Source organism: Capra hircus, chromosome 4, assembly GCF_001704415.2.
Source record: "Capra hircus breed San Clemente chromosome 4, ASM170441v1, whole genome shotgun sequence".
NCBI lineage: Eukaryota > Metazoa > Chordata > Mammalia > Artiodactyla > Bovidae > Capra > Capra hircus.
Window position 1 is genome coordinate 15112669 of NC_030811.1, and position 13629 is coordinate 15126297.

The window sequence follows — 13629 nt, forward strand, 5'->3', positions numbered from 1 at the left end:
AGAATCCCATGGACAGAGGAGCCTGGCGGGCTACAGTCCACAGGGTCGCAGAGTTGGACACGAATGAGTGACTGAACACACGTTTTAGTATAATAATATTCTTTTCCAACAGTGTGTATTAAACTTTATGCATTTAAGAACATCACTCTCGGGAGGGGTTCCACAGGTATCACTAGACTGCCGAGAGGGTCCTTGACTCTATAAATGCTGTCAGCCCTTCCATGCCTCACTCAGAAACTTGGCAACCAGGATTCTCTAGTCAGAAATGTTCTTGAGCATTTTGTAGCAGCCAGAGCCAATTTCTACCAATATGTCCTTGATGATAACATGAAATATTTCTCAAATAGCAAGTAAATAATTGTTTCCTTCTGGTAGCCTCCCTGGGTTTATCATAGGATAGCTGACAAGTTTCCTACCTTTTTGATCAAGGGGTCCCTGTGGCTATATTTCCATGTTTCACTAGTTGCCTAAATTTGTGCAAGCCCTCATTCAAAAGCTCTTTATTTTGATAATTAGAACACTGTCAGTTTAATAATGTTATCTTTCTGTAGCCTTATGGAGGCACTGACACATGAGTATACAAATATAATCTGGCTTTCTGGCATCAAAAAAAAAAAAAGAAAGAAAGAAAGGGGAAAGGTGGGAGTGATAAATTAGGAGTAGGGGCATTAACAGATACATACTACTGTATATAAAATAGATAAGCAGCAAGGATTTACTATAGACATGTTCTCTGAGTGGAACCAGTATTCAGCATCTTATGATAACCTATAATGGAAAACATTCTGAAAAATATATATGTATGTATTAACATATACATATATAGCTGAACTCCAGTACTCTTGCCTGGGAAATCCCATGGATGGAGAAGCCTGGTGGGCTGCAGTCCATGGGGTCGCGAAAAGTCAGACACGACTGAGCAACTTCACTTTCACTTTTCACTTTCATGCATTGGAGAAGGAAATGGCAACCCACTCCAGTGTTTTTGCCTGGAGAATCCTAGGGACAGGGGAGCCTGGTGGGCTGCCGTCTATGGGGTCGCACAGAGACGGACACGACTGAAGTGACTTAGTAGGAGCATATAGCTGAATTACTTTGATGTACAACTGAAATTAACACAATATTGTAAATCAACTATCCATCAGTTTTTAAAAGAAAAGAAATTAAAAAGATATAGAAAAGTAAACACTATCTCCAATATACTCATTTTCAAGTAATACTTAAATATCTTTGTTAAACATTAGTATGTAATTTCTTTATTCCCAAATTCTAACCATTTAGTGTTTTAATCAATAACCATTCCAAATTCTGTTTTTTTCCAGGGTTGATATGTTACCAAACATAGTAATTTTTATGATGATTAAAACAACAATCATCCAAATACACTCTCCCACAAACCTAAACCTTAAGAGAAACCCATGCCAGAGACACAAGGAAAAGGGTGGATAATCACAGGTCTGTTCATTCCATTGATGAATTAGCCTGCAGTCACTCTGATGCCAAAGAGAATAAGACCAGTTCACAAGGGTTGGCTGAATAAGAAGTCTTAATACCAAAGTGAGATTACCCATGGTCAAATTACCACAGAACTCAAAATCTCTTGTTAATCTGATCATTTATTTTCCTTTGGTGTATAAATTGCATGCATTTGTGTGAACTGTGGTTATGTACATTAGGCACAGAATAGAGAAATAAGATTTACACATTTCAAAGCATACCACAGTAAAAAAAAAAATAATAAGTTACTTTTTACATTCAAACTCCTTCCTTCAACTTTGCATGCTCAAATCTCACCCCAGCCCTATTCCCTTGTGCTAAGAATTTCCTCCAAACTCCTCCTCTTGCTTTCAAATGAATTGGCTCTTCCTTCCTCCTTCCAATGAGGCTACTATTCTTCATATTTTTGCATAATCCTCTTACTTGTCATGATCACTTTTGTCCTTATCACCTGCTGTCTCTCATCTTTCCTACTTATCTTCCCTGCATTGGCCTTTTCTTCCCTTTGGATCATGCTCTTGGCATACTATCCCATCTCCTTATAACCACTTGGCAGATGTTCTTTCTGGATTATTTTGTGTGTGTGTGTGATGTTAGTTAACTCCAGGACCTGACCTGTCCTGGAAAGCTGTAGCTTGTATATTTAGCAAGAGTGGGCCCATCGCCTAATTACACACATATACACATGCGCACATGCTTCATCATGGACCCAGTGCATCTTCAGTCAATATGTAATGAGCCATCAGTACCATACTAATCACATGGAGACATCAAGATAACCCACAGCTTTCCACACCGCCCTCCAGCCTACTCCATAGGGCTAAACCACTGACCAAGCAAAACAAAACTAAGAAAACATTTTCACCATACTGGGTATAAACTGATTAGCAACACACAATAATTTTATGAGCATGAAGCATTGGGTTGGCCAAAAAAGTAGGTTCAGGTTTTTCTGTAACATCTTGAGGAAAAACCTGAACGAAGTTTTTTGGCCAACCGAATATACAAGTAGTTTCAAAGCCGTTTGAAGTTAGGATCTTGCTCTAAAAATTCAGTGTGCTTCTCCATGTCAATGAAGTGAAATTATGTAGGCTGATGTTTCTGCTGGTCACATCAATATTTAACACCTGTTGGGAATCAAAGAAAAAGTGTTGGACATCTGGTAATGGAAGTTTCCTGCAGTTGAACAAAACAGATAGAAGCCAGTGGTCCACAGACACTTTCACAAATTATTGCCTCGCTTCCAACCACCCTCAGATTTTCAGGTGAGAAGGGTGTTTCTTAATCCCTTAGAGCACAAAAATCATTCAGTGACAGGGAAAAGATGACAAGACCCTAAGTAATGGAACACACAACCACTGCAGAGAAGCAATTGCGCAGACAAATTGGAGAAAATGTTCTCATTTCCATTACTCAGAGCTTTCTTTTCGTTTCCCACTTCTCCCTCATAGTGCCTTGATGATTGTCCAGTAAGAGTCGATATTTCAGCATTTTTTTCTAGGCAAATACTTTCCATAGTTTCACCACACATGCAGCAGTCAGCTTGTGTGTCGGTAACAAACTTGGGCAAAGTCCTTTATAAGCTCTTGGTAGAGGTGGGGAAGTTGGTTGACAAGAAAACCACAAACATGAGGAAACAAGGCCTTGTAATTAGGAAGGATTATGAGAGAAAGAGTTCTGTGCAAAGCAAGAAGCAAGCACATAAGGAAAGAGCCCATTTACCGTGAGGCTAGGTATTAGGACCACTATACTGCAGTAATTCCAAGGTGCAGATTTTTCACATATTTAATATTCATGAAATCAAGATCTGTTCTACCATCAACAGCCTAGGAATTACTGTGAACAAGTAGCTCTCCTGACGACTGTTCGTCTGTGCGTGTGTGAACTTCATTGTTATTCCTGGTATTATGAATGGATGGACTGCAAAACTACTTCAAGATTATTTCAGAAATGAATATAAATCTTGGCTGACAGTAAAACCAAGAAAATGCTATGATGAAAACTTGTATAAAGCGTATAAGTGGCTTTGGAGAAAATTTCATAGGCAGCAGTGAAAGAATTTTCACGAAATGATGTATCACCAATACCTCTGATAATAGAGAGGAAATACCTTAACCAATTCCATGCCACATAGTCTCCTGTTAAAATAATAAAGTAATTTAGATATTAACATAGAAATTTAAATTAAATATTTTGTGTAAGTTATTTAATTATGAAATTAAGTATTTAATTTACTTAATTGTTAAATATTAAATCAAATATTTAATTTAAATTATAATTTAAAGTAAATTAAAATTTTACATAGAAATTTAAATTGAAGAGAATGTGTGATACAAATTGGTTATGTTTAATATCTCCTCACATTCAGATTTTACCTCTTTTAAATTATTAATACTTTGATGCAGATGTCTCAGTGTCCATGTGTCTCTACCCAACATTTTCCTCTGTAGTATCATATTAAAATGATAAAAATCTCTGTTTAAAGGAGTTTTGTAAAGCTTCTGTACTTTTAAAATAGAAGTTTTAAGTGAGAGGAAAGCATTGTCTCATACTTCTGTGATCTTGTTTCTTTCTTTGTGGCACATGAAAAAATGTAGCAACCTTCAACTGATGGGTATCTTATCACTGATGAAAGGCTACTGCTGTTTGAAAGGTTAAAGCTGTTTGAGAAGTAGATCAAAGACAAGGTTTCCTTAAGTTTGCAGACAGGAGGACGTACATGACAGGTAAGGATCCAGACCATCAATTCCAGATGATGACAAACTCTGAACTTTCCCTTTATTTCTATGTTGTCCACCCAGATACCCTGAACACAGAGGGATTCCAGAAAGGCTTTGCAGGAGAGGGTGTTGTTGGGAATGGGAGCAGGCAGAAATTGCACTCGATGGCTCAGGGTTGGGAAATACCATTTGGACTTTGAACTGGTCACAAACCTGTGTTGTAGAGTTGTAGGAGAAGGTGGGTGTTATAACCACGCCACTCACAGAGATGCTGACACTGGAGATGGAGTCACTGCCCACTCCCCAGACCTCAAAGTAGCCCAGTCTCAAAGGGTTTGTATCACTGATGTATTTGTTGAAAATTATATGACTCTGCATGGTATTCTGTCAATTGGAGACAAAAGAAACCAGAAGAGGGGGAAAAAAAAAAAATTTGTTCAATTTCTTACAATCTCTTTTAGGCACAAATGTAGAGCATGAAATAAGACAATTAAAGGAGTCCCCACCTTGTGACCTTGGACAGTGAGACCATGGATTTAACACTCTGCCTCCTATCGCCAGCCACCACCCACCTTTGCACTGGTTAAACACCAGTAAGGTCTCTAGAGTCATTCCAACTCTAAGAAGACAAAGAATCTCAGCTAGCAGGAACCTTTATATCCTGCATGTGGAGAAGTAACAAAGCATGCCAATCATTCCAAGACAACATAGGAACAAAGGCTAGAAAACATTGAAATGGTCTGCCCATCTTGCTTGGTGAATTGGACTAAGTTACTGATGAAATATGAGTGTGTTTAATCACAGAAAACTTCCTGGGAGCACTTGACATGTCTATCTGAAGTCTAGAGAAAGGGTAAGATGCAAATTAGGGTTAGGACTCTTGAGATTCCCTTGGACTGCAAGGAGAACCAGTCCATCCTAAAGGAGATCAGTCCTGGGTGTTCATGGGAAGGACTGATGTTGAAGCTGAAACTCCAATACTTTGGCCACCTGATGAGCTGACTCATTTGAAAAGACCCTGAGGCTGGGAAAGATTGAGGGCAGGAGGAGAAGGGGACGACAGAGGATGAGGTGGTTGGATGGCATCACCAACTCAATGGACATGAGTTTGGGTAAACTCTGGGAGTTGCTGATGTACAGGGAGGCCTGGCGTGCTGCAGGTTCATGGGGTCACATAGAGTTGGACATGATTGAGCAACTGAACTGAACAGAACTGAACTGAAGATGCAACTTAGGAAGGTGAACAGTAAAAGAATTCTAAGTGATGATGTGTATCCTACGATGTCCAGCGCCCTAGCAAGCTGGCAGAACTCTACATTCACCCTCATAGTCCCAGCCACACTCACCTGGCTGACTGAAAAGTGGGCCAGGTAATATTGTCCTTTTTCATAGGTATCTGCAAACAAACAACAAAGTAAGCATGACCTGGAACTGCGCCCTAGAATTCTAATGGCTTACCTATCTTGGCTGGAAAAGTAGGGATGTTTTTTGTTTGTGATCTTTTTAAATTTTATTTTTCTTCTTTACAGACTTTCATTCTGAGGGATGAGTCAGAATCTGCCCCCAACCTCAGTTTACACAGACTGTCTGAAACAAGTGTATACAGATGCCTTGGTCTAACAGAGGTCCCTCCTATAATGGAGTTTTCTAACATCGCTCTTAATCCTCTTCTCTCTTTTGTGATTCCCAACCTCTTGGTAGTCACCTTGGAATTCCCAAATTTCTTCTGCTAGAGACACATATATGCACACACATGCATGAACACTCACATCACAAACACCAAGACTGGTGTACAATTGGTCGGTTAATCTTGAGTGGTTTTAGGCAATTTTTTAAAATGCAGTCTCCAGAGAAAAGACTTCTTTGTTCTTATCCTTAATTTATGCCACAGGTGCAGGGAGAATATCTTTAAGGGTGGACTAGCCAAAGCCTTACTATTACAGGTACTCCCACACACACACCCTAACTCTGTGGCTTCCTCCCTCTTCCCTAGACGCTTGCCTCTTTGGGAGCTCCTTACCACTCAGTCAGAAGGTATTGCCTATCCTCTAGAACTGTGCTGTCTGAGATAGCAGCCACTAGACAAATGTAGCTATTTACATTTAAATTAATTACAATCAAATAAAATTTAAGCTTCAGTTGCTCAGATACTCTCGTCACATTCTAAGTGCTCAGCAGTCACATATGCCTAATTGCTACCATGTTGGACAACCCAGATATAGATCATTTCCATTGTTGCAGAAAGTCCTATTGGACATCCCTGGGCATAGAAATAACAATAGTACTTGAGACATCCTTTTGAGAGTTTACTAATTCCTGTAAAACTCTTAATAGAAACCCCCTCTTCTGAATAATAGCAAAGCTGACAGAAGCGTTGCTTTTCTTAGTGGAACACATAATTAGGGAATTGCCTTTGAACATAAACTATATATGGCAGTATAGCTCAGCTGGCTGCAAAGAAACGTTCCCTACAGCTCCTTATACTGCTCTTTTTCACAATGGATTAGGACAGCTAGATAATGGTGAGAGATTGTGAACTAAGCTTCATATAGGTGAGGCACAAAGATCATGTATTATACACTTAGAGCAACAAATGACTATATTTTAAAATGCACAATTGTCTTAACACATAAAAGGAAAAAATAGCAGCTCTATAAGATATCCAGGAACCTGGTATTGACATGAAGGAATTGGAGGCAGCCCTTACTCACCAATGCTTTGCCCATCATCCCAGAAGAGCCAGCCTTCAGCGGTCCCCTCATCATCCAAGGCGACCTTGAAACCGAAGAATTTCTGACGGCTGCAGTGAGGTAGGAAAGAGACATTGGATAAAAACAAAGCCACAGCCACAAACCAAGCATTTTCATAGAAACAAAAAGGAAGAGCTTCAAGATGTAAAGACTGGGTGCTAGGATTCTGGAGCTTTGGGGTCTAGTTCTAGTTCTGACTCCATAAGCTCGACAATTTCATGTCAGGAATGAATGAATGAATCAGGGGGAATTTTAAGGCTCTATAAGTTCACAGGAGTTCTACAGTGTCTGCAAAGAACTACAGGTAAATGTACTGGTTTCCTTTCTTCCCCCACTGTGAGGAAAGCCTAGTGTTTCCATCTTTCTTCCTTCACGACCTGATCTCCACACGTACAGCGAAGTTCTGCTTACAGATGTCCTAAGTTCTTCAGTTTTTAACTGAATTTTTGCAATCAAATCAATAGGGCTTCAAGGATTTTAATTTGACATCAGATAGACATGGATTTTAGATAGACATGGATTTTAGTCTCTGTTCAACTACTTACTATATGACTCTAAGTTAATCATTTAACCTCCTGAAGCTTCTCGTTGCTCATCTGCAAAATGGGGATGATAACAGTACTTATACCAAGGGCTTAGTTTTCCTTTTGTTAGGAAAGATAGAAAATCTCTAAATAGAAGTCTCCATATTAGTACAGTTCTGGGCACAGAGCAAGCATTCACCTGATGTCAACTATTATCAATTATTATATAGGTCTAGAATATATAGGTTATACATTAGGCCTAGAATTTTTAAACCTTGCATATAAGGAATCTCAGCCTCAGTTTCCATCTGGCTTACACAAGTTTTTAGCAATAATATTCTTAGCAAAAAGACAATTATGATCCAGATGGTCTTTTAAGGTTTTTTTGATGTAGACCATTTTTAAAGTCTTTATTGAATTGTTACAGTATTCCTTCTGTTTCACATTTTGGTTTTTTGACCACGAGATAGGTGGGATCTTAGCTGCCTCACCAGGGATCAAACCCGAACTCCCTGCATTGTGGGGTAAAGTCAAATCACTGGACCACCAAGGAAGTCCCTGGTGGCGATGGTGGTTTAGTTGCTAAATCACCTAGACTCTAGCAATCCTGTGGACTGTAGCATGCCAGGCTCCTGGGTAGTCTTTTAAAACTAGCATGAACCATGGTTGCTCCTATTTGACTTCCATTTCAAATGTCACTATTTAAACCTAACACCTCACCCACTTAGATCTCAAACAGCTGTTAATTAAGAATTGTTTGAAGAGTACAAAATCCGAAAAAGGCTAAAATCCACACAAACAAGCAAGCAAACAAAAATGTTTACTATTGGGTTAGCCAAAAAGTTCATTCAAATTTTTCCATACCATCTTACGGAAAAACCCAAATGAACTTTTTGGCCAGCCCCGTAAAAGTGCTTTTGGGCCTGAGGGTACAGTTTACAGATTGGTGGGCTTCACCAGGATCTGAGTTAACAGGCGTGGAAAGGAGAAATCTGGGGACCTTGTTCACCTTAAGTGGGTGTTCTGTGCAGGCTCTTGCCAGGGCAGGACGTAGCCCCCACGGACATGAAGATTAATGTGGTCAAGAGGCGCTGGCAAGGACTTCCACTCACCCGTCGACTGAATGTCCACACCCTGTGGGCGAGAAGAAGGTCAGGGATGATAAGGGAACGCCTCTGTCTGGACAATGATCTACAAGCCATCGTGTCCACGCTCAGGGCCTGCTGGCGTCTGTCATCGGTTATCACGCTTTTCCACACTCACCGCCTGCTGTGTGGGCTCCAGGCTGCCTGGACATGAGGTCAGGATCTCAACCATAGCTGCCTCTCACCCTAGCCTCACTCCACATCTGTTTCTGCATCCAGCAGCACTGCCAGAGGAGGCTGAATGATCCTTTTATTTTATTCGGCTCCTGACTCACTCCCCACAACGACATGTCCAGACCTTCCCTTTGCTCGGTCCCCACTCTGCTTCCATCTCCCTCCACTGCCCCATGCCCTGCTCCCACCAACTTCACTAACACCTTTGACTCCTACTCGACAGAAATCATTAAAGTGAATGGACCTGCTTCACAGATCCTTATCTTTAAGTCACTGTATCTTCCTTTATGTTTCACTTCTTGATCTTGCCTCATATGTGACAGGGAGAAGTGGCTCTCACCCCAAGCCATGAATCTCAATTCCTTCCTAACATGTTCTCAAGCTGGAGCCCAGCTTCTCATATTCAGCACTATGGACATTCTGGGCCAGCTAACTCCGTTGTGGGGGCCGTTCTGTGCTTTCTGGATGTTAACCAATGTCCATCTCCTAGAGGCCAGCAGCCTCTCCCCCACCTTCTACCACATTGTGACAACCAAAAATATCCCCAGGCTTGGCCAGTGTCCCCTGGTAGGCAAGTCCTCCCATCGGAGAATCACCACTTTAGAGGTAAAGGAGAAAAGCTACCATTTCTTCACTTTTGGTCGGTCCCTGATGTTCATTCTATACAGATTTGATCTCTATCACATTCCCTGGGTCAGACTGTTCATGGGCGGCCTTAGGACTCCAGAGTCTACAGAACTTAATACAAATTCCAGCCCATATCTCTGGGCTTCTTCAATTTCCTCACTGATATCATGAGAAAAGTGAATTATATGCTCTCTAATGAGAATTTATTCCAGTATCTTATGAATACTGGACTGATGGTTCTACCTTCAAGTGAAACTTGATACATGTAAAACTGTCAAAGTTATCTTCTTACCAAATTCTTTATTTCTTTCAATGGTTTTTATTTTTCACTCTACCACACATTGTGGCTACACAGGATTTGATACCTTCTCATGATTTCCTTCCTAGTACCTGATGAGTCACAAGCTTGTTTACTTTCCTTGAAATCATTTCTCACTGGGCTCGCCTAAAAAGTGCCTGTTAAAATATCCATGAAGACATGACTCTAAGGTCAAATCTTAAAGCAGCACTATTAAAATAAGAATAGACAACTTAACATGACTTTGTTCAGGAGAATTCTCACCAACCGCATAATCACTGAATATGACTGAAAAACACTGTTTTCAAAATCCAATATATAGTCTACACTGTAAACAAACAAAATGCCCACAAGTGAAGTAGATGAAAACTGACTCACACACACACTATATGCTCTCAGTCGTAACTAAAATAGGTAATCAGTAAGACAAGTCAGAATAGTTCCATGCTTCTCCGTGTCCCAGTAGTTTGCAAATGGTAATGCCCAATACGATAGAAAGGAAAGGGGGGGGGGGGTAGAAGCCAACATCACGGCCTGTGCAGTCACACAGGCACGGCTGAGACAGGCAAAAACTCTGCGAAGAGCTAGCAACTGCTGATTCTGCAGCTTGTTTCCAGAATCCGAGAGTCTGAGTAGATGGAGGTCCAGCTTTGGCAGAAGTGCACCAGCCTGTCCTGCCTCAAGATACCTGCCCCTTCATCAAACAGGTGGGGCCTGAAGATCAAGAGTAAGCACTCCATGCTGCTTTTGCAGTCAGATGAGCCCAGAAGGGACAGTGGGGGATGAGAGTCCACAGCTACCAAGGCAGCAATGAGGAAGAGTCAGGATCCCCGGGAAGTGGGAGCCACCAAGGTAGGGAGCTAGGAGTCTTACATTCTTCGCCCACCCTTCCCTCAAGCAATTGCTCACTCCCAGTTCCTCTGGACAAGCAGCAGAGAAACTGCGCAGAAATGGGAGCTCTCAAAACAAATGGGCCTTCTTATTTTTTCTTTTCCTGCTTTCCATCTCTTTGCCTGTCTGTTCTACTTTCTGGGTAATTTCCTAGATTGTACCTTACAATTTCCTTTTAAGCAACATTCCTGCATCATGCCTTTAATTTGCAAGGATTGCTTTGTGAGTATATCTTGTTTAACATGCTTGGAGCTGGTGCATGGGGATGACCCAGAGAGATGTTATGGGGAGGGAGATGGGAGGGGGGTTCATGTTTGGGAACGCATGTAAGAATTAAAGATTTTAAAAATTTAAAAAATAAAAAAATAAATAAAATTTTAAAAAAAAAGCATGCTGTCTTATTTCAGGCATATCTTCTCATCTTTCTGAGGAAACAAATTTTCTAGTTAACTTCTTAATAACATATGTACAGAAAATTATACAAATAACAAGTACACAGCTCAATAAAGTTTAACCAAGTGAACACACCCATGAAACCACCACCTAGATCAATGACTACTACCAGCATCTCAAATGGCTCTCTCTTCCCCTCTCATAATAATCACCACACCAGAGGCAGCAACTTTTCTGATTTTTATCATTTTTGCCTGGTTTTGAACTTGAATTTCATAAATTGTATCTGGCTATTTGTGCTCAAGGCTATGTTTGTGATATTTATTATCTTTATTTGTGTAGCAACACTTTATTAGTATCTAGTTTTAAAAATAGAATACAATCTACTTATCCATTTTACTGTTGATGGACATTTGGCTTATTTCCAGTTTTTTGCTCTTTTACAAATCTTGCTGCTATGAAATATTCTTGGACTTTTTTGGTAAAATATATACACTCTAGGAATAAATCTGTAACATTATCATTTCTTCCCAGATATACATTAGGAGCCTGGGAGGCTGCAGTCCATGGGGTCGCAAAGAGTCGGACACAACTGAGAGACTTCACTTTCGCTTTTCACTTTCATGCATTGGAGAAGGAAATGGCAACCCACTTCAATGTTCTTGCCTTGAGAATCCCAGGGAGGAGCCTGGTTGGCTGCCGTCTATAGGGTCGCACAGAGTCGGACACAACTGAAGCGACTTAGCAACAGCAGCAGCATACATTAACATATACATAGTTATATAATTAATTGGTATATATTAATTATACAATTGATTTATAATAAAGTGATATATATGACATATTAATTACATAATTAAATAACATAATTATATATGGTTACTAATACATAATTATATAATGAAGTAGGTATTAATTATACAGTTAGTATATAATAGATAGTGATATACTATCTAATATATGTTACTTCAAGTTTGCTTTTATTTTCTGAATTGACAATATTATTTTAATGTAATCTGGGAGAATATACAAAAATAACAATCAAAAGCATTTCTGAAAAAGGATGATGACATATTGATCTGTCATATTATACATATTTACAAAACCCTAAAAAATCTACCAAAATGAAAAAAAGGATCAAAGTCTGACTTCTCTGTATCCCAGCAAAAGGTCCCTGCTGGAAGCTTCTGTGAAACACTCTGTTTCCCCAGCTGAGTCTCTGGGGTTAAGACTAGCCTGGAAAAGTTGTATGATGGAGAAGGTTGTGTTCCTTCCCTATTTCTAAATGCAGTTACATTACACCAGCTCGCAGGAGTCAGGCCTTATACTTCTACGTACCTTTTGCACACTGCCAAGGACCTTGCTTACCTTAGAAAGTACATTCAACAACCCTTTGGGCATCTCTATTATAGAAGCAGGTATGTAAAAAGACAGAGAGGAAAAGGCTTCTAATACTTACGAACTTCCAGTCTAACAGGGAGGATATAAATAAAAACCATAGTTTCCAGCACAACTTCAAGCATTTTTCTAGTGTCTGCAATATACAGCACTGTGAAAAGTGGTGGTGTAAGGAAAGAGACAAAGTAACAAAGAACACCCACCAAAAGCCAGGAACTGCAGGAGATGCCTCTATGCACTTCACAACAGCTCTGTGAGGAAAGTGGCCTTTCCCACGTGGAGGTGAGAAAACTGAGTCCACAAGGGTAAAACTGCCTCATTCAAGAGCACACAGCAAGTGGGCTACAGAGCCAGAATTTGACCTGAGGTCTGTCAGAGTCTGAAGACTGGGAGTGCTATCGTTTCCCCAGGTTCTATAGAGGCAATCAGAAAAACTTACCGTATAGTAATCATACCAGCGGGCTTTGGGGAAATATGCAGTGACATCTCTAGCGTTCTAAAATTAAACAAAAATAAGGTGTGAGTGCAGTAGGCTCAGCTAGGGAGGGCAGAGTAACCCATTTGCATAGTAGAGGAGCCAAAGCAACAGTAATGGCCTTGACCCACAGACCTCCCCTCTCTAGAGGTTGCTGGTGTTGGGAGTGGCTTCCTTCCCTGCCCTCTTCTCAAACTGGGAGATTTGCCTAACCAAAAGTGGTGGCTTCTGTAAAACCCTCTGGGATCCGGAACTTACAGAGGGAAAAAAAAAAAAATCATCATTTGCCTATAAGCTTATCCCATACCCTCGTCAAAGAGACAAACTGAGGTTGGGTCTAGAGCAGAAAAGAAAAAGAAAAAGAAAAATTGCAGGTTTATGGACATCAATACTTCAGAAATTATGACTAGTGCAATAAGTTTTGGAGAAAATCCATTTAACTGATATTTTAATCAGAAGCCTAATCATAGGTAAAAGAAGGAAAGAAATGGCTGCCTGAGGACCTCTTTTGGAGGAAGGGAAGGGCTGGCCAGTGATGACATTATACACATTGCTGCAAAAAATTCTTCTGAAAAGTTTTGCTTTAACAGTGACAGAGGGTAGGAAGGATTTCTTTGTATTAATAGTACTGCCCCCACCTGACTCCTACTCATTTCAATTAAAGAAGAAACAATTATATCTTTAAGTATATCAGAGGGTTCTTTTCCTTCTCGACTGTTCAATGAATCAGAACTTGA

At 40.2% G+C, this 13629-nt stretch overlaps 1 protein-coding gene across 1 annotated transcript in view; it reads right to left on the bottom strand.

The window, feature by feature from the left end:
• The window catches only part of MGAM (maltase-glucoamylase), an 87525-nt gene continuing 75859 nt past the window's right edge, over positions 1964 to 13629 (bottom strand). The window contains exons 43-48 of the mRNA XM_018046851.1: positions 12857 to 12913; positions 8501 to 8625; positions 6929 to 7017; positions 5564 to 5613; positions 4431 to 4601; positions 1964 to 2624 (exon numbers count right to left, since the gene is read on the bottom strand). Coding sequence (XP_017902340.1) covers positions 2541 to 2624; positions 4431 to 4601; positions 5564 to 5613; positions 6929 to 7017; positions 8501 to 8625; positions 12857 to 12913 — 576 coding nt within the window. The 3' untranslated portion in view covers positions 1964 to 2540. The remainder of the gene's footprint in view (positions 2625 to 4430; positions 4602 to 5563; positions 5614 to 6928; positions 7018 to 8500; positions 8626 to 12856; positions 12914 to 13629) is intronic.